Raw genomic sequence first — 20,563 nt, forward strand, 5'->3', positions numbered from 1 at the left:
AAATCAGCTTAATTCCACCGACCAAATGACACATTAATGTGATTTTAAATCAGTCCTTCATGATTCACGGGGGCCTGAGCGTCACAGTCCGCTTTCAAGAGCTTCACTTTCAGTTCCTTCCTCGCGGATAGGATTCCATAATACCAGCTGTTAATTATTCATCTGCGCTCACTTGGCGTCTGGGTTGGAAAATAAAGTAAAGCAAAAGCTTTGGAGCACAGTCCAGTGACCTCTCGGCTGAACTGCGCTGCATTGTGCGTTCGTCTCCCACTGTTGTTAACGAGGGAAACCAGAGCCCGGGTGGAGATTATTTCTCCGTGTGCAAAACGTGTTTCTCGTACAGCACGGCCTCCACACACAGCCAATGTGTGTGCAGTGCTTGAAGAACTGGGTACAGTTCCTTTTGTGATGTGCAAAATGATATCTCTGCAGTGTAACCATCTCAATTACAGGGGGAAGAGATTGTCTTACGCCCTTGGATTTGCTTCAGAGAGCACAGCAAACGAGCTGAAGCTGCTGCTGCTGCTGCTGCTGCTGTGGACTCACTCTACTGTATGCTACTGTCTGTCCACACCAAGTGAAAAGACTGATGTGTGTGACGCTAGATTTCGCTGATTTGCTAGCAGATTTTTTTGAGACATTATCATGTCACGAGAGGAAGTTGCAGTGCAGAACTTTTGGTCATTTTTGTTGATGTTACTTGTACGATTAAACAACCATTAAATCAATTAAAATGATTTTGACAGGAAAGGTATAAAGCAGCAATCCCCAAAGTATGGGCCCTAGTGGGCTGTAACGGTACTACAAATGGGCCATGAAAAATAAATGAATGTGTTGTTAATTTTCAGTTTTGTAATTAAGTTTAAAGTACTTACAATGAATAAAACAAATGCATGGTCTTTTATCTGACTTAGTGATATTGTGACATTTTATGTGTAAGTATCCAGTGTCTGATATGTGTGTCAAAACATGTAATATTTCAGTTGTGCACTAAATTTGTTCATTTAAATTTGTATATTGTTATTTATGTTGATGGATAATTACACACTTTGTTGTGAAGCTAAATCTTTCAAAATATGACATCTGTAACAAACACATGCATGTGTTGAACGATATGCAAGTTCAGAAATAAAGTGGATTGATTATTAATCCGCACTGAATTTTTGTATTCCCCTGTTCACATGAAAACAATAATATCTATGGGAATTATTGATCTTAGTCTTGTGAGAATTTTCAGAATTGTGGCCTCTCTTGTTTCAGAGAATTATACAAGATCTTGAAATGTGTAGGTGTTGCAGTATTACCTCGAAGAGACTAACAAAATGAGTAGTCATTCTAGAGACTATTTTTAGCATTATGGTGAAGATATTGAACATGTGCTTTGTCATCAGTGTTGCAATTTGTAGACAGTCCAGAACGGAGTGCTTAATTGAATTCTCAAAAGTTAACAATAACATGGGTTATGAATGTGTGGCCACTTCATTTTTGGGAATGTCGGTGTGACTGGGAAACACAGTCATGTGGAGCTGAGGTTTAATCAGCACTGTGTGAAGTCATCTGACAATGGCTGAATGGAACAATTTGTCTGTATATCTGTAATTACGTACTAGCTTTAAAATTAACTCAAATGAACTTCACAATTAAAGCCAGCTGCTACATTTGGGGGTCAGTGAGAGATCACAATAAATTGTCAAATAAGGATTTTTGCATAAGTGAAGGCGTATAAGAGAGCCATGTTATTTTCTTAGCTTTCAAATGACTCACTTATTTGAGAATTTCATCCTGGATCACAAAGAGCAAAAACATTTTATATCCCACTTTTATTCCAAGATCTTCGTCAGAACTTGGACTATCTTGCAGTGTGAAAATAAACTTGGGAGCAATTTATTCAAACGTACCATAAATAATGATAAATGATGACTGGAAGAAAATCCTACAGCAGAATTTCAGTGTTCAGTGTGTACCCTGCCTTTGGCCCTATGTGTGCTGGGATTGGCACCAGCGCCCCGACGACCCTCATGTGGGGGATAGAATGAATGGATAGGTGCTACAATATACTGTCCTATGTTATATCACCTTACATTTAGCGTGTATTTGTATGTCTTTTGTTATATATGTTTAATGAAAAAATGTCCATTATAAAAACAGAAAAACTATCTACTAATAAAATAAAATAAAACAAAGGACCCCTGAGAGGTTTCCGTTTCTGCTCTTCATTATTTATTCATTTGAATTTGATAGTTTAAAAAAAAAAAAACACATTGAAACTACCAAGTTGCTACATACTCTAATATCCATTATTTTTTAATGCATCCATTGAGAACAAATCTTCACATGTACATGTACAGTAGATATGTGTTGGAACAAAAACAACAGATGCTCATGTCAGTTTCTCTTTTATTTTTGCATCAGGTCCAAGCCCTTTGAAAAGATCTGCATGTCCCGACAGTGTGTATATATACACACACAAACACATACACACATTTAGAAAACATCAGGAAGCACTCAGGATTGTTGCAGAAAAGTGACACAATCTGCCGTGGAAGGATGAGGGACACGCACACTGATGGATAAAGAAAACAAAAAGACAAAAAGAGGAATACATTAGTTATACATAAGTATAAATATGCTCTGTTTTTTAAAATTAACAAGATATTAGAGCTGCAAAAAACGATTATTTTCGTAATCGATTATTATGTCAATTATTTTCTCGATTAATCGAGTAATCGTTTGGTCCATAAAATGTCAGAAAGCGTTAAAAAACGTCTATCAGTGTTTGTCAAACCAGGAAATGATGATGTTCTCAAATGTCTTGTTTTGTCCACAAACCAAAAGATTCAGTTTTAATGATTTCTTTGTTATATGGAGCAAAGAAATGAAGAAAATATTCACATTTAAGAAGCTAAACCAATCAGAAATCTTGTTTTAATAATAATGAAAAAAGCTTCAAACCAATTAATCGATTATCAAAATAGTTGACGATTCATTTAGTAATCGTCAAAGTAATTGTTTCAGATATCCACAAATATTTTGGCTATGTATTTCTGTATTAATGAGATACATACTGTACGTATAACAGAGAAATACTTTCAACTTGGTTTTTATGGATTATCAACATCACGTTTTTATGAATTCAAAAGATACATTTTTATCAAACCTATGAAAAACATATCTTGTATCTTATCTTATATTCAGAAAATGAATATTGAATGAATTCCATTTAGAAATAAGTAAGGAACTAGCTATTCTAAAATATTGGGGCAAATCTAGCGTAAAGCGTCTTGCCTTACCAAATAAAAAGCTCTGTTGTTAAGAATAAACAAGATATCCAAGAATAATCTAGCTCAGTTTTTCAGTATTAGTAAGATAATTTGATCATAAAGAAATACTTTTTGCTCTGTTTTTATGAGTTGTCAAGATAATTACTTTCATTTAAAAATATGCCTATTTTTTTATAAAATAATGAGATACAAACTTGTGAATATATTTGACTTGGGTGAGAAAATGATCTTGTAAATTCAGAACTGAGGTTTTCTATTTATTATTTTTTATTAATTATTTATTTAGGTGAATTTTAGTTTGTCAAAAAAGTTTCTATGACGGTTTATCATGTTTACTAAACAATTACATAATAATAATTATCATAATAAAAACTCTTCCATTTAGAAATAGCAGCACTGCTCAAATTATTATTTTATCATGTTTATTATATATGAAAGTCTTCCATTTAGACATTGGAGCACTGTTCAAAGATTGGATTCACACAAACATTTCATGTGTAACAATGGGGTAAAGAAAAGAAAATAATAATACTAATAATAATCTACCTGCCAATACCAGATACATCAGTCTCGTGCTCTGGGTGGCTGGTAATACTGTTGAGTTGGTCTTGTCCGTCTGGGCTGTCCGTCTCCTCCACGGCGAAACTCCAGTGAACTGTCATAATAACCATCGCCTTCCTCCTGCCGTTGTGTATATAAGAAGATCGTAATGTTATTTTGGGGAGACTCATGTTTCCTCAACTCAAAATGTTTTAAATGTTAAGTTCTTTCTCCTTACCATGTCAGCAGGGACAGGTTTTATGTTATGCAGCAGCACTTCTTCGCAGTTTCCATAGTCACTAAATACAACCACGGCCGTGGTGCCTGATGGATGCACAGCATCTATTCTGGCATGGTAGAACTTGACAGGCACACAAACACACAACAGACAGGAAGAAAGAGAAATTGTTATTTGAAAGCTAACAATTACATGTGTCAAGACAAAATGAATTTATGTCCATTTAAGTAACACACAAATCATACTTGTTTCCTTGCATTTCTTATCTAAACAATGCCAAAGTCAGCACTTCAGCACTGCACACAATGATGCCTTTAGTAAATTACCTAAGTTTGAAGCCTGTCAAACAAACAAGTTCCTTGAATTAATGGGCTGATGTCATTTAACATGGTGTCAAATGGGCATCAGACACAGGAAATGAATACTCTTTTATTTCCAGTGTCACTTTAAAGGGTAACTAAACCCCTCCAGAGGCCAACCTAATGCCAAATGGTGGGCTGAGAGATGAGTGAGGAGGAGAAGGAGGGAGGGAGGGAGAGTGGGGAGCAGTGCAGGGGGCGAAAGCTTTTACCATTTATTTTATCTCAAGACAAAGGCAACAGCAACATTGCACTAGTAATGTGAGGAGACTGTAAACCGGTTGGAAAACACAAAGAAGCCCCCAGAAAAAGTTTCAGAAGTGAAAAGTGTGCAGATTTATCTTCCTCTAATTTATACTAACTAGAATACATGTTTTAACAACAACAACAACAACAACAACAGTTTTAGCTGCAACCAGGCCATAAACTACATACCTTACTGTCTTCCCAGTAAAGTGCCAGGCACTGGTCACCAGGTTTCCAAGCATGATCCATGATGTGACTTTTCTCTGGTCCTCGAGGACCTTGACCTCTGCCTTGCCCTGACCTTCTTTTAGGTCCTGAGTTGTTAGAAGGGGCTTTCCTGGGAGGGGGCTCCCTGTTGGGGGGACAAGAGGAGTTTGGTGGCTTGATTGGCCCAGTTCTTTTGTGTTCCACATCTCCATTTTGGAAATGAGGAGGACCCCCTGTCATGACTCGAGAATCGCGCGATAACCCAACCTCTTGGATCGTCCCCGAGCTTCCTCCCCTCAAGTTAAAGTTCTGTGGCCCGGGATCTCTTTGTCGGTCAGGTTCGGCCCTTCCCTTCCTCCTGCTGTTGTTGGGTTCTTCAATTCTGTCCGTGTGCTTATGATTTACTCTTCCATCCACCTCACTGCCTGTAGAGTTAGTCGGTTTGAATGTGAGTCCGTTATCTTTTAATCCCCTCCTGTGAGACGGTCCAGTCATGTTCCCACCACCACCATCTCCACTTCTGGATCGCTGCAGGTTAGAACCGCTAAACTCCATCTGCTGCTGAGACTGCTGAGAACGTGTGAAAGTCGTCGGGAAGGAAGAAGGAAAAATCTGCTCGTCTCTGGTCTCTCTTCGGTCATTTTGTGGTCTATCTGATGGTCCTCGAGGCCATTTCTCTTGGTTCTTCCCCTGCTGGGACTGAACCGATATATGGGCGGTTGTAAAGTTAGAGAGAGACTCCTGACCAGGTTTGGGAAAGTCAGTGTCCCTGTGGAAGCGAGGTGGTCTGTCATTCCTTTGCTGCCTATGCTCATAATGTGAGGAGAACTTGGTCTGTGACGAGTCTTTGGAGTAGCTATGTGTGTTGGAGAAATGTGCTTTACTCTCGTGATATCTCTGTGGTGCCTGGTTCTTTGGCTCTGAGAAAACAAACCAAAATATGCAGTGTTATGAAAAATAAAGGTAAAACAATACTGGCATAAACAACTGTATCTAGGTTTGAGTATCAACAACATGCTGCAAGTTGGTGCTACAGATGCAACACCTGCTGTGTGGAAATTTAGTAAAAGGGAGGAAGAACAACATGTTGAGTCAACCGGAAAGAATGCACCATATTTCATGTGATTTGGTCTCTCGGCCTCAGTGGTGCCCCAGATTTATCTTATGCAGCAGAATCACATCCTCAGGTATATAAAACATGTTTTCCTTTTATACACATACTGTAACTATCCTCACAGAATCTGCTGGTTATCTGTGGCTCACTAGCATATATTGCAAATAAGTCAGAACTCAGGATAACGGTGCTCTAGAGTCACAGGACAAAAAAAAAAAAAAAGAAGTAACTGGAATCAAATCATAATTAAAGTGATTGAGGCACTGTCAACAGGTTGGGTTAGGGTAGGATGGGACTTGGGTAAACATATACGTTGCAGAGCAGGGTGCCAGACTAATATTTTGCATTGGTTGCACTGGTGCACCAAACCGTGTTTTTAAGGTGCATTGTTTTATTTCACCTTGGTTCTGTGCTTGCAACTGTGATGCATTAGCGTGCAGTGCTAGTAAAGTGCTACGATGGAGCATGTTGAGCTCAGCCCACTCTACCACAGCCACATGAAAAAGACACAGATGCTCACAGCAGCATGGGATTTCAAACCACCAGCACAATTAGCTACAAATGAATGATGAATTTTAATATATTCAATTCATTTTGATGTCCCCACCTTTTGTATGAAAAAACAAATTGAGTGTAAGTTCTGTCAAAAACGGTGTTGGAAATTTCAATGTGCAAATCCTGGCATATACCTGCTTATCACGTAGACTACACCACTGCGATAGGCCTATTGCTTTCCGTATCTTAAATTACTATCCAGCACTTCTTCTTTGTCGCTGCACACACCTAATAAAATATTTAGTTGCACTCTATACATTTTTGTCACATGTACAATGCAGAGGTTTGTAATCTCTCTATTCTGTTTTAGCTCATATTTGGACATAACTTGCTTGGATTTATGTATTTTTGTGTATATATTTAGGTGTGTTTACAAAAACATTCACATTTCTGCACCTTGTATTTTTACAGTAGTCTTTAAGTTTTTGGCACTTCTTTGCAATTAAAATAATTCAGGCAAAACCTGAATAACAAACAATGAAACACTACATTAAAGGAACATTAGCAAATCAAAGACCAGCATGGAATCATATATACACATTGTCTTCTGTCACACATATGACACACACACACAAACACATATGGTATCAATCAAATTCTGGCTCTGTTAAACTGACATGCATCTCTTCTTAAAATACATAAAAGAAAAACTTTAAGCTTAATGGCTGTGAAAGTGTGAGAGGTTAATTGTTGCTGGGCAGCTGAAAATACACACAAACGCGCACAGTTCACCCACCATCAATGGAGAAAACTCCCATCTTTGATTCCAGAAAGTCAAACAGGGTGCTTGGTCCAGATGGCCTTCCTCCTCCGCCCTCCTCCTCATCTTCATTTCTAGACCGACCTCGTCCCTTTCCTCTGCCTGAGAAGAACAAATGTTGATGCAGTTAGGAACAGTTTGGTCAATCCAAGTATGAGTGACAAAGCTCGGAATTATCTGACAAGGATGTTTCAAGGTGGTGAAAGTTAAAGCTTGTAAGCCCTGTTAGCCCTGTAATAAATGAACAAATACAAAACAATTGCAGGTAACACAGAATATCCATCTGAAGGCTATAGTGGTAGTGAATGGACTTAAATGTTACTCCCCAATCTCAATCTTCTAGGTGTGTGTGTGTGTGTGTAAGAACCTCTGGGTTGGGGCTTGTTAGACTCAGGTAGCACAGGTTCAGATAGGACTCCAGAAGATCCAGTCAGTAGGCTGTTGAGTGCCACTTCCAGATTGTTGTTATTATCCATCAGGGCCTGTCGAGCAGCCTCCCGGTTAAAGCCCATCTCCATGATGTCTCTCAGAGCACGTTCATCCACCTAGCACACACAACATAATGTAATATTAGATGTCGACAAAAAAAAAATCCACTTTTATGTCATACATGGGTAAGGATGGGTATCCTAAGGATTTATTGATACTGACACAGTACTGCTTACTGATACATACTTGGTATTCCTATTGAAACTACTCTATAATTTGGTGCTGCGGATGCCTGAACATAGAGGTATGTGGAGGAGAGCAGTGAGAAAACGTCCTACTTTCTCCACCACCAGAGACAAAGTGAAGCTAAAAGCAACTTAAGTAACAAGCTACACAATTAAATATACTGAATATTAATTCAGTTAAGTTTCTATCAGTGTCAGAGACAGGAGACTGCACTGAGGATGCAGTTGCTCTATTAGCAGCAACAGAAATGTCAAACACACTGTGCCATCTCATGTTTATAGACTGTTTGTGTTTCTTGGTGTTGCTAGCACTACCTAATTACTTGCAATTTCGTTTTTACATGTAAAGCTATGTTTTTGCTAAATTTAGCACGGAGACGCAAACATAAAATAGACGCAGGGCAACATTAAATGTATATAAACTGACGGAACGGTTGGGAATCAGAAAATGCTGGTCAATTGCACTAAAATCCTCCAGTTCTGAAGTGTTCTAAAGCAAAGTTAGAATAAATATAACATGGACACTGATGTCAACATAGTTTGTCCAAAAGCAAATTATTACTTTACTGCGGACCAGTGAGGCACCAATACCAATTAAGAACCAGTTTTCTATACCAATCCCTTGGCATGGTAACACTATCTGTGTTCTCCTTTATACAGTTCGAGCACAAATTGGCTCTACTCGGCATCAGGCACATTGTTTTCCATTACTATAATACCTCCTCAACGTAGGCGGCAGCAAAAAACTGCCAACACACATATTAGTGACAAGCAAAGCAGGTTCTACTCGGTGTGCTGAATCATTGGATTCAGTTAATTAAAAAGATTAGTTCAGTACTTTCTGCAGAACCTGTTTCAAACTCTGTGTGAAACAGTCACTGATTCAGCTCACGATGTGTTGGAGTTGTTGGAGATTATTGCATGTTATCAGGATTCTTTAAGTTAAACCCAGTCTATAGACCCTATAAAAAGTAGACGTCCGCCATTATTTTGTTGTCAGTAGTTGTGTATAGCTTTACGAAACAGACAGGAGAACGAAATTGAAATGTAATATTGCTTCTAGAAAAACAGGTAGTTTTATCATCTTATCATCAAGAAAACTTTGTTCCCTCCGTTTACAAATACACAAAGGAAACAAATAACTGAAGTGAACTGAAGGACCCCTAGTTACTTCCACATTCAGAATTAGGTCTATAAGCCATGGAATGAGGCTAAAGGAACCAAAGCATGATGAAGACCAGCTTCCAACCAATACATTGCATTGTTTCAGTGAATAAAGGCTTCAATAATGTGAAGTACAACCATCCCTTCAACACAGGCATGAACTGTTTTACAGGTTTGAACCAAGTTTGACTTCTCACCAGTTCTCGGTAGTTTCCATCCTGTCTGCTGTCAGTTCTTTCAACCCTGTCTTCTCCTCGTCTCCTCTGCTGGTATGAGTCTCTGCCTCGGGAGGAGGAAGCTGTGCTGGATAAATTACTGCCGGCATTTCCTCCTCCTCCAAACGTGCGGGGACCCTAACAAGGAAAAAGAACTTTAGGATCAATACAGCTGCATGGTGGAACAAAACAATAAGCAAGACCAAGGAGCAGAGACTGTGCAGCTGACGCTATTATTCAGATTTTTCATTTGAGAAGGTGTTTGAATGCCGAAAACAATCCTGGTTAAGATGAATGCCAATTGGGAGCGAGAACAAAATAGGACAATTATTAGAGAAACTAAAAGGTTCTAAAAATTATACATCCAATGTAAGAGGTAGAACATTCTAACACAAAATATTACATGATGTTACAGTAGAGAGTAAGAATAGCTCATTTCCTTGAACTATAATGACAAAGATCCATAAGGACTCACGTCTTTGGTCTTGGCCACCTCAGCAATAGCAGCTGTCCGCTGTTTTTCAAACTCATCATTCTCATCAGCAGTTTTGACCACACTGTGAGTCTGGAGGGTTTTCCTCTGGTCCAGATCTCTGCTGTCCACTTCATCCTTCCTTGCACATTTCTGCAGCATGCAAATAAAGAGGCTTTGTAAACCAGAATCAATGCACTCGTTCATATACAATAACAGTCCAAAAGGTTCACTCTAGCTCACAAAATGTATGCTCTAAACTTTTCTTTGGCTTTGTTTGTTTATCTTGACAGTTTCGAGTGCACTTCCTGCAATCATGTGTCACGTGATGTTGCTGGGCACCATCACAGCAACATCATGTGACACTTGAGGAAGATTGCAGGAAGTGCAATCAAAACTGTCAAGATAAACAAACAAACTTACACGAGCCAAAGAAAAGAACGTAGTTATGAGATATAAGATAATGTTGAATTCTGTGCGGAATAAATAAAAAATAAATAACAAATGCTCAAGTAAACAGTTTTAATGTATTTCTTTTTTTGCTTTGAGTTCACTGCTGACCTAAATCCAAACAGTAGATAAGCAGTCTACTATGCAGGCACTGACAAAGAAATAGATAAAAGGTTTTGCTGCTGTGAACAAAAATTCCTCATCACCTGGATTCTTGAAATGAATCCAGAATGGATTTTTGGAAATAAATTAAATTAAATTTTTTTTAACAAAATAAATTAAACTGCAATGTCTATTACCAGTCAATCTAATGCGCTCTGTCATGGACACCATGACTGTGTGAGTGTGTCTGTGTAAAAGGGGGGTCCCTGTTTTTTATGTAAATGAATTGTGCTATACACACAACATTAAATTGATGGATTGATTAATTGATGGTGTTGCAGTGTGAACTTAATGAAAAATGTACTAGGCCTCGATATTAAAAGACAATTATTCATAAAATAAAACAAATCTAATTTTATGGAAAGTTCTTGGTCAAACAGAACATGCATAAGGAACAATCTGCATTTATCACAGTTCAGGTTGTCTTTTTGAATTGAAATGTACACATATCTTACGATATGTATATTGCACATGTTGTTAAGTGGTGATGATACATTTTCAATTAATAGAGTTGTAATGAAGTTACCTTCAGTGGTTAACATAAACGCCAAGATTTCAAACAATAGCAATCAAGATCTCAAAGCTGCCTCCAAAGACTAATTTTCAACTGCGAAACCGAGTTTCAAATATATCAACATCGACTTTGCAGGAATGAGATAGAAAGTCAACACTTTCTGCAGCTTTCTTTCATGACTGTACTAGAGAGGGATGATTCAATCAGTGAAGTCGGCAACTGAATGGAGCAACGACCTTTACTTGCGAGCAGGTTCACCACCTTCTTTCTATTGCGTTGGCAATCTCAGCACAATAAAGTGATAGGCAGCCAGATTAAAAAGCCAGAGGTGATTTATCTGAAGAGAGAGAATGTGGGCAATCCAATATAAAAAAACTAAAAAAACAAACGTATCAAATGTTAAGAGGATAGTTAATATCACAAAAACACGTTATCTGTTTTGCTCCTGTCATCAGTATTTTGAATCTTGTTTGGAATTCCCTACCACAGAGATTTCCACTGCCAGGTCACAAAGCGGACTTTGCATGGTTTAATACAATTTTGTGTAGAAAATTGGTAAACCCAAACTCCTGCTTCGAAGACCAAGTATTAGAAATGTAGTGCAATCCGAAAATCTAGAGAATATTACATAATTTAGTAATAGTAGTAAGAATCCCAAAACCCAAGTAGCATGCGGATACAAATGTTTCCTGCTCTAAAATTATGATCCTTGCATAGGAGTATTGACTCACATTGAGTATGTTTTAAATGAGAAATAATGTGTTTAATGTTTTGTTAGTGTTGTTTATTTCAACATAGCAATGTGGAAAAAAAAAAAGGTGGTTTATTAATTTCTGACAACTTTCCAATCTAATTGTAGAAAGAGACAGAAATGTTTGACAGCGTGATGAAGTGTTTTTTTAATAGTGCACTTGAGGCCTGTTTATCTTTAAAATGTTTCATCTCTTCTCACCTTCTCTACAAATTACATAATTCCAAACATGTGTGGCTTGAAAGGGGAAAAACCGACAAACACTAAACTGTGAGCAACACAACAAAGCAAAATTATCAGTCTGGCATTTTAAAGATTCATGAAGACCTCAGTAAGATCTAAGAGATCATTGTTCAACAGACCCCACGACATCTATTAAATCACCACTTAGAACTCTTTTTCATTAACATTAATACTGATTGCATTTTATATTTGCGTTTCGTTTCTCTTTTGGTGTTCACAGCAGGGAAGCAATTTGCCACGGTAATTTTGAAAAAGAGAATTATTTCCCTCACCTGACCAAATGGCACAAAGGGAGGAGGTCCACCTTCAGCTCCGATATTACTCCTGCTGTGTTTCGCCAGACTCTGCATGTGTAATAATAAAGAAAGAATATGATAAAAAATGAATCCTAGAAAGAATGAAGGCAGACGGGCTGTGGTATTTAATGCAGATTTAAAATTATTATTATTATTATTATTATTATTATTATTAATAATAATAATAATAACAAATATGAACTATATGAATCAACCAAGCAATCACAATAAAAGTGACCCTCACCCTTTGCAGTTCCCATTTCTCCACCATGTGATCGACCTCTCCTCCAAGTACAGAGATTTTTGAGTCATCAAGCAGCAAAAGACCATTTTTAACCTGGACTGTACCAAGGAGCTTCACCTTTACTCCAGGTGGGGTATTAAGACTGAAAAACAACAACAATAAAACATTACTTATGAAAGAAGGCTTTAAGAAATGAAATTGGCAGATTTTTATCATGCTCAACCCGAACCGGAGCTAAGGATGAACATTTCTAGCAAAAATCATCTTCTTCTTTAGGCTTCTCATATTATTTGAATATTCAATGCTTTTATTTGTTGAATACTCGAATATACTTAGTTCCAGCACAGGAGAGCTAATGAAAGTAATGCTGGGTTCACAGTGTGTTGAGCTAACGGGAGCAGCCAAACCATATGCAGTCAAAGACCAAGGTAAATTTCACTTCTGCGGTATCTACAGCATGTTGAATTTAGAGGAACTTCAAGATGCATTCAGGAAACCTTGTAAATGTCATCTCTTCTGCAAACACACATGTGCTGCCACCTTGTGATAATAGAGGCATGGAAAATTAGTCACAGTACCAAACAGAACAAATAGTCACAGTAAGACATCACCCATCCCAACTCAACACTTTCAGCTGTCTAACAACCACTCTATATTAATTTAACAAATACAATAAACATACTGTAGAAACACACACACACAGGTTCAAATGTGGAAAATAAAATTTTGCATTGAAGATAGAGATGCACAATATCAGACTTTTTGTCAATATCTGATATGCAGACATATCGGGCGTGCTTGGGCTGATAACTGATTAATATATATATATATATATATATATATATATATATATATATATATATATATATATATATATATATATATATATATATACATATATGTATATATACATATATACACACACAGAGAGAGAGAGAGAGAGACAGTTTACCCTGCACCCAACTGCAGAGGTCATTTAGTCTTTTCTGTTGTGAAATGTTTATCATACTCATTTCACAGCAGTATTCTTTATTGTGTAAAATGATGATACGATATCATGCCGATAACATCCTGCATCTCTAATCGAAGAAAAGTACATTTTTGTTTGTATAACACTTAAACACATTCAAGGGCTTCACACACTGTAATTGTATATACTCGCCCACACCCTATCGCCCTGCCCATTCCACTTTATAAATGACATGGCTGAGTGCCAGGAGATGGGTGGCCAGACTTCGAGGGCCTATTAATAATCCCAGCTGCTCACCCCATCCTCATGGTAAATTAAAAGCCCCTCTATCTCATCAGGCCTGATAAGGCCTCTGCCTCTCTCATTAGGAAAGCACTGGGACTTAGAGGGATTTCCAGCTACTGATGCCGGATGCCAAACAACTATCGGAGATTTCACTCCAAACCTCTGGGATGGATGCTCGCAGCCTCATGACAGCAGCAAATGCACAAATGAGGCATCCTCTATCCTCCATCCAATCATGTGCATCAAATTCTACAAACACATTATTCAACCTTCGATCAATGTTTCTGCTTAATTCCTCATTGTCATCCCTGTCTAACAGTCTCACACACACTGAACAGTCCTGTTATCAGACCCATCGCTCACGGCCTCAGCCACACATTAGGAAACACTGACCACCACTGTTGGTGGCCAGTGTGTGTGTGAGTGCTTCATAAAGAAGGGATTTGTTCTGTTCTCTCCTCTCTTCCCATCAGGAAGTCAAGGCCCACACTCTGGCCACTCCACCTGTACAGACTTGGCTAGTCACCATGGCAGCAGTCGCCAAGGCCACCGTTGCTGGGATGGAGATGCAATTAACGGGTGGGATTTGTTAGATCAGCTGCCGCCACGTGGAAAATGCAGATAAAGGGAAAAACAGAGGCATGTGGTGGGGTGAGAGTGTTGACAGAGAGGTGAAGGAGAGGGATATGAGCAGAATCTTACACATTTTTGCTTTGAATATATGAGGCACAACTGGCTACATGACACCTGCTTTGCATTCATGTAGCAACTAGAAAAACATTCTCTGGTGGTGTCCCGAAAAGGGTTTCAACGCATCACGGATGAAGACCAGTGAAGATGATGGAAAGCCTTCATGGATTTACCAAAGTCTCTGTAGATTTGCAACGTGCATTTCTTCTTTTGATGTATCTAGCACTTGCCTTATGGGGGAGGGGGGGTTATCCTCACAAATTGAGTAGTTGTTTTAAAGACACGTGCCTTTTTGTTATGTTGCTACCTAGGGCAACACCAAATAATCAATTATTAATCGACTATTTTGATTATCTATTAATCGATTTGAGTGTTTTTAATAATTAAAACAAGTTGTATGATTTTGACTTCTTATATGTGAATTTTCTGGTCTCTGCTCCAAATGAAAAAAAATGGTTAAAAATACATACATTCTTAGTCTGTAGACAAAACAAGACATTATCCATTCTATGTTTGGGAAAACACTTATCAACATTTTCTGGACTATGAAAATTAACAATAATAACAACAATATAACAGTCATGCACTTAATACAAGCTGCCCTATAACTGATAATACACACAAATAAAGCTAAAACATTTCAAAACGTTTCTAATATACTCCATTTCTTATTCTTCTATGATAATTTGTTCTGGCTGCAGAGCTGTGCACCATCTAACTGCTGCAAAAGAAGGAAACCGTAATAGAATGCATCATGTTCCTTATAGGTAGGGTGGGGGGTCATTTTCTGGAGCATTTTTTACAGTATTGCTTAAAATCCTCTTCACACCACAATTGTAACCAATTAATTAATGCATTGTCACAAAAATGAAAAATGTCATTGTCATGCTTCAATCAAATTGCCATCTGACCTGAAACTGAGATTCAATGTGGAATCCTAACTTTAATTCCAGGAAATGTCAAAAGGATTTTTTCCCAGAATTAAGAGATTTAAAGTCATAATTTTGACTTTAATCTCAGAATCCAGAAAAATATTTTTCCTCAGATCCTGCAGACAACCGTGCAGAGAAACACTGGACCTTGGAGTTATCACTTAAAAGCAGGAATAAGCAGGGATAATGAGTTTCACTGCATCAGGCCTATGTCTGAGAATAATAATGTTCTTCTCCTATGAGCTATTGCTGCATTCTGTCTTTTTTGTTTAGTTTTTTTCTTTACAATTATCAGTGATCTCAACTTCCTAAACAATTCAAAAGGCACCACATTCACTTATTTGCACTGAACCCAATATATTTCTAAATGAGATACCTGATCTTAGACAGGTGTTTGAATTCTAGTCCGACACAGGTGGTGTGCCCATCTGTCATTTGCAGGCGCAGCATTCGTGGCGCACCCTGGGACTCCTCATGGTCTTTAGGAGCTGAGATGTTCCTCACTTTCTGCACCTGCAGAACACATGGACCCACCAACTGTCCATGTGCAAGAGACAATAGATGAGTTATAGCTTAGAAGGAAAAAAACAGCAGCATGTGGAAAGCACTGTGAAATATGAACATGAACTGAGGTTTGATTAAAAATAAAATTCCCCATTTAGTGGCTTTCCTTTAATGTCAGTAACGGTTCTATTTAAAAAAGCAATTGCCAGACCTGTTTTACATTCAGTGAAAGTGTAAAATATGGAAAGGCAATCCTACATTACAATATCTGCTGTGTAAAGCAACTTTAAAAGCTCAAACACGATTAATTATTTCATTCATAATATTAACTGTGTGAGATTATCAGTGTACGACCAGGATGTCACAAGTTTGTCCACTTCATTCTAGGTCTGAAGGAGAGCCAGGTTAAGTTCACAAGTTTTAATTAGATGTTTTAATCCACTGACAATATTGTTGGAACATGTATTCTCTCCATTTGAAAACTCCACTTTCTCAGTCCTGAGATCCATGTTTGTCAGTCTATTAGGGCCATCTAGTGGCAATTAAAATAACTGCACTTCAAAATGTTCACTTGAGCCTATAGTCTTGTGGCATTCAGCTAAAACTTTCTAAATCTCTTCTCCTTGGCCAGTCATTGACATGTTTCATTTTAATACATTTTAGTGTTTCTTCCATTGTATGACTGTTATTTTTACCTATGTTTTAGGTCTTTTAATTCATAGTATTTGTTTTTATATATATATTTTATTGCTGCCTTGTGTGAGCTTTTATGTCTTTTATTTATTATTCTCTACAGCACTTTGGTCCACTGTGGTTGTTCTAAAGTAAGTGCTTTAAGAAAGTTGGACTGGAGCTAAGTTTCATAAATACAGCCCTGAAACAGCCATAGAAGATTTTCTGTACCACTCACCGACTCTGTTCGTCCACTGTTGATGTCAGCCGGAAGGAATTTTCTCCCAAAAGATCTAAGATCACTCTGCAAGGGAAACATAGCTTAGTTTAAAAGACATGACATATAATGGAATTTAAAAAAAATAGGCTTGAATACACAGTATTGATCTTTTCTCTTTCACATGCTGTCAGTATAGGACTTGCAGTGCATATGAAGCATGTATAAAAATGTTAATGTAAAGAATTAAGGCTGCAACTAATGATTATTTTCATAATCGACAGATTAGTTGTTTGGTCTATAAATTATGAAAATGTCAATTGGTGTTTTCCAAACCTCACAATTATGATGTTCTCAAATGTCTTGTTTCGTCCATAAACCAAAATTGGTCAGTTTTGAAAATCTCTTTGTCATATGGAGAAAAGAATGCAGAAAATATTCATATTTTAGAAGCTAAGAAAATCTTGAGAACTTTATCAAAATAACTGACAATGAATTGAGTAATCAATGCAGCCTTATAATGTATGATGGTTAAGTATTGGTATATTGATTGTATTCAATTTTAACTTGCTAAATATTTAACAGTTGTATAACAATCTCACGGGATTATACTCCTCTATAGTGTGCATATTTTCTTCATACCACAATGTTTATGATGCTGCAATGTTTTCCCAATAAACTTGCACAAGGAATTGAATCTTTGGCTCATTCGTGTCTTTTAAATAAAATAAAATGACTGAAAAAAAATAACTACTACATACACCACAATTACCACTAAAAATCAGAAAAAGGTGTGAGGGAACAGTTGAAAAGAGTCATTTTTGGAATTTTAAATTCTATCCTGAACATTATAGGTGACCAATGTCATAAAACTAAATCTAGTGTAATGGTCTTTTTAGCTAATAATAATGAAAATAATAATAATTGCAATATGTCATCCATTTGTGCCATGTCATTGGACTTGGATGGAAGACTAAACTAGATTGATGTAAAGTTGCAAGATAACAACGATAGCAATGGTCATAGTTAAAGCTGAATATCAGCGGTCATGAAGTAACACTAATTATTAACTTGGTCAATGTGTGTCTCATTTACACTTGTGGATTTAGGTATGCGACATACTACCACAACTATGATTACTGATAAACTATTTTAATAATCAATTAATCATTTATAATGCTGCAAATATCTATTACCAAATTAATTGTCACCTATTTTGATCATTGATTAATCTGTTTGAGTGTTTTTTTTATAATAAAACAATAAACAAGTTACATGATTTTTCAGCTTCTTAAATCTCAATATTTTCCAATACTATTTTTCCTGGTTTTCAAAATGTTCTGATATTTAATGGACTAATCGAGAAAATAACAGATTAATCGATTATATGAAAAAATTGTTAGTTGCCTCCCTAGTATTTTTTTGTAACGAAAAAACGTATGGGATTTCAGCTTCTTAAATGTGACTATTCTTAATCAATTAATCTGTTGATTATTTTCATGATTAATTGAATATTTGTTTGATCCATAAAATGTCAGAAAATTCACAAAAAATGTCGATTGGTGTTTCCCCAACCTTGAAATGATGATGTTCTCCGTTCTCCGATGTTGTATTATTGTATGTCATGTGTTGTGTTCAAAATATGCAAAAATCTATAAAGAGAGCTGAAAAAACTTACATCAAGTGCAATTCGAATAATGTCACTGTGTGTCACTTTCTCCGCAGACCCTTTCAGTTCAGCTACGCCTTCATCGCTGAGGTACCTGTCAAATGACACACAGGGTGGAGAGGGAAGGTGATGAGGTCAGCAGAGGTCTAAACACTAGGCGTTCACTTTAAGCAGCTTATTTGCTCACAGCATTTCTAAAATAAATATCACGCTGAAAGAAACTTCTTTCGTCTTACACACACTATTCAGTTATATTTCAATTCAGTGAAAATGCTGAAAACCGTCAACAAATCTGGTACAAGGCATGTTTTCCTCCTACCGAGACTAAAATATGTTATACTATTTGTTGATATCGAACACATTTTACTTTACTTTTAGTTTTTCACTGTTTAGCCTCGGAAAAAACACCTACAATACACAGCAGGAGAGAGAATACCATTAACTTAAAACTGAAAGGGGTAAATAATAACATATACGTGTTAAGTGGGCAAAGCTGAGCTAGTGAGTAAAATACGTTATACACTGGAACGTGGGTTGACAAGTTCACACTATCAAAATAAACTGCAAGTTTTAGATTTACCCGAACTCGGCTGGTATCTTTGTCCAACTCATTTAACATTTAATACTGATACTGATTAACACTTAACACAAACCGGAGCGACACACGTTAAGTAGTGGAAAGCTAAGTGTGCGTTAGCTTGCTAACGATGTTTATATCGCTAGCTACTTAGTTAGCGAACATATCATTCGCTTAAACAAAACTAACGGCCTTGCAAGAATGAACACGATTTTACCTGACAACGTGCACTTGGGATTAACTATGCCAACATATATATTATTAATAATAATTATATATTATTCGCCAAAACAAATCTGCCGAACAGAGCGTTAGCTAGCTCACTGACATTAGCTCCAATGCTACCTACCAGCCCTCTTTCGTCAAGGAATCTGTCAAATCGGTCATTTTCTTCTAAATCGTATATGTGGGAGGAAACAGACACCGGGGGTTTGTACTGATCACATGTAAATAACGACTATATGATTCTTTCGTGCATATTCCTCTGCTGTCATCGATAAGGCTCGCTAGTGTGAGAACCGAACGACGTAATGACGTAGAAGTAGACGCGTTTTATGAGTACGGGGAGCGGAGAGGGTCAAAACGCTTAACAATTCTGTGAGAGGAGAGCACACGTCAGAGAGGTGACCTCACAGTGGAGCCTTGTATTGTGACATTTTAGATCAAGGGTGTCACCCCTTACATTAAATGTGAGCTTTTAAATTGCAGCTAGCTTTTTTTATTCGTCTTCTGAATATTCCACTGACCATGCTGCTACACTGATGTATTGACACCAACAACTATTTGCACTGTATGTGTTTTATTCTCTATTGTAAAATTCAAGTTTGACTTGATTTATAACGTCTCATGACTTAGTTTGTGTTTGTTGACAAATGCTCCATGTGCACTGAATTGCCCCCTCTATTTTTTTGTTTAATTGAAATTTGAAATTAGAAATACTTTTCTATACACCATTTCACTGAAGGGTTAATTAAAAACCTTTTTTAGAATAATGAATACAGTGTCAAGTTTTAAATTCAGATGGAACATTAACAAAAAGAGTATTTAATAAAACCAAATCAAAAGAAAAACTCAAACGAAAAACGTGAACAGACAACTGAAACAGAATGACTCCAGAGTTGGTGCCTGAGGGTTGGAGCAGCGACACTGAAATACTTGATGCCAAAGCTTTGCCTGCAGGTGCAGTGAATGGAGAGGAGACCTAGGTCAGTAGACCGCAGGTTCTGGGAGAAACGGTGCACATGGAGGAGGTAGATAATGGGGAGCATTAAATGGAGAGACTTGTAGCAAAGGAGGAGAAGCTTGAAGGTGATCAGGAACTTAACGGGGAGCCAGTGTAGTTGTTTCAGCGTGGGGGTGATGTGTTGCCAAGGTTTGGTCCGAGTGAGAACCCTAGCAGCAGAGTTCCGGACGTGTTGGAGCCTATCCAGGGTTTTCTTGGGGACCCCAAAACAGCACTGAGTCCAGGCGAGATATAATTAAGGCATGGATGAGGATCTCAGCGACAGAATCAGGGAGCGATGGCCAGAGTCAGGAGATATTTTTAAGATGGAAAAAGGCAG

The 20,563-nt window shown here is 37.4% G+C and overlaps 1 protein-coding gene across 2 annotated transcripts; it reads right to left on the reverse strand.

Moving 5' to 3' along the window:
- Window positions 1-2,380: 2,380 nt before the first annotated feature.
- On the reverse strand, window positions 2,381-19,538 carry tdrd3 (tudor domain containing 3). Of its 2 annotated transcripts, none has more exons than XM_058630240.1 (14): window positions 19,351-19,538; window positions 18,434-18,518; window positions 16,777-16,842; window positions 15,739-15,899; window positions 12,486-12,627; window positions 12,218-12,289; window positions 9,829-9,978; window positions 9,336-9,491; window positions 7,668-7,845; window positions 7,277-7,402; window positions 4,854-5,791; window positions 4,060-4,182; window positions 3,828-3,962; window positions 2,381-2,563 (listed from the first exon to the last, which is right to left on the reverse strand). In XM_058630240.1, exons 1-13 carry the CDS (start codon window positions 19,386-19,388, stop codon window positions 3,846-3,848), a joined length of 2,352 nt encoding a protein of 783 aa, XP_058486223.1. In that variant the 5' UTR covers window positions 19,389-19,538; the 3' UTR covers window positions 2,381-2,563; window positions 3,828-3,845. The 2 variants fall into 2 exon arrangements, with proteins under 2 accessions (XP_058486223.1, XP_058486222.1); XM_058630239.1 differs by having other exon boundaries at window positions 3,828-3,965.
- Window positions 19,539-20,563: the final 1,025 nt, after the last annotated feature.

Source organism: Solea solea, chromosome 5, assembly GCF_958295425.1.
Source record: "Solea solea chromosome 5, fSolSol10.1, whole genome shotgun sequence".
NCBI classification, from domain to species: domain Eukaryota; kingdom Metazoa; phylum Chordata; class Actinopteri; order Pleuronectiformes; family Soleidae; genus Solea; species Solea solea.

Excerpts from the sequence above, each read along its gene's own strand:
- tdrd3 (XM_058630239.1), bottom strand. The coding sequence starts at position 19,388 with ATGACCGATTTGACAGATTCCTTGACGAAAGAGGGCTG. Across the intron at positions 16,843-18,433 it reads TTATTCGAATTGCACTTGAT|AGTGATCTTAGATCTTTTGG; the intron begins GTAAGTTTTTTC and ends TTTCCCTTGCAG. Across the intron at positions 7,403-7,667 it reads TAACAAGCCCCAACCCAGAG|GCAGAGGAAAGGGACGAGGT; the intron begins GTTCTTACACAC and ends TGTTCTTCTCAG.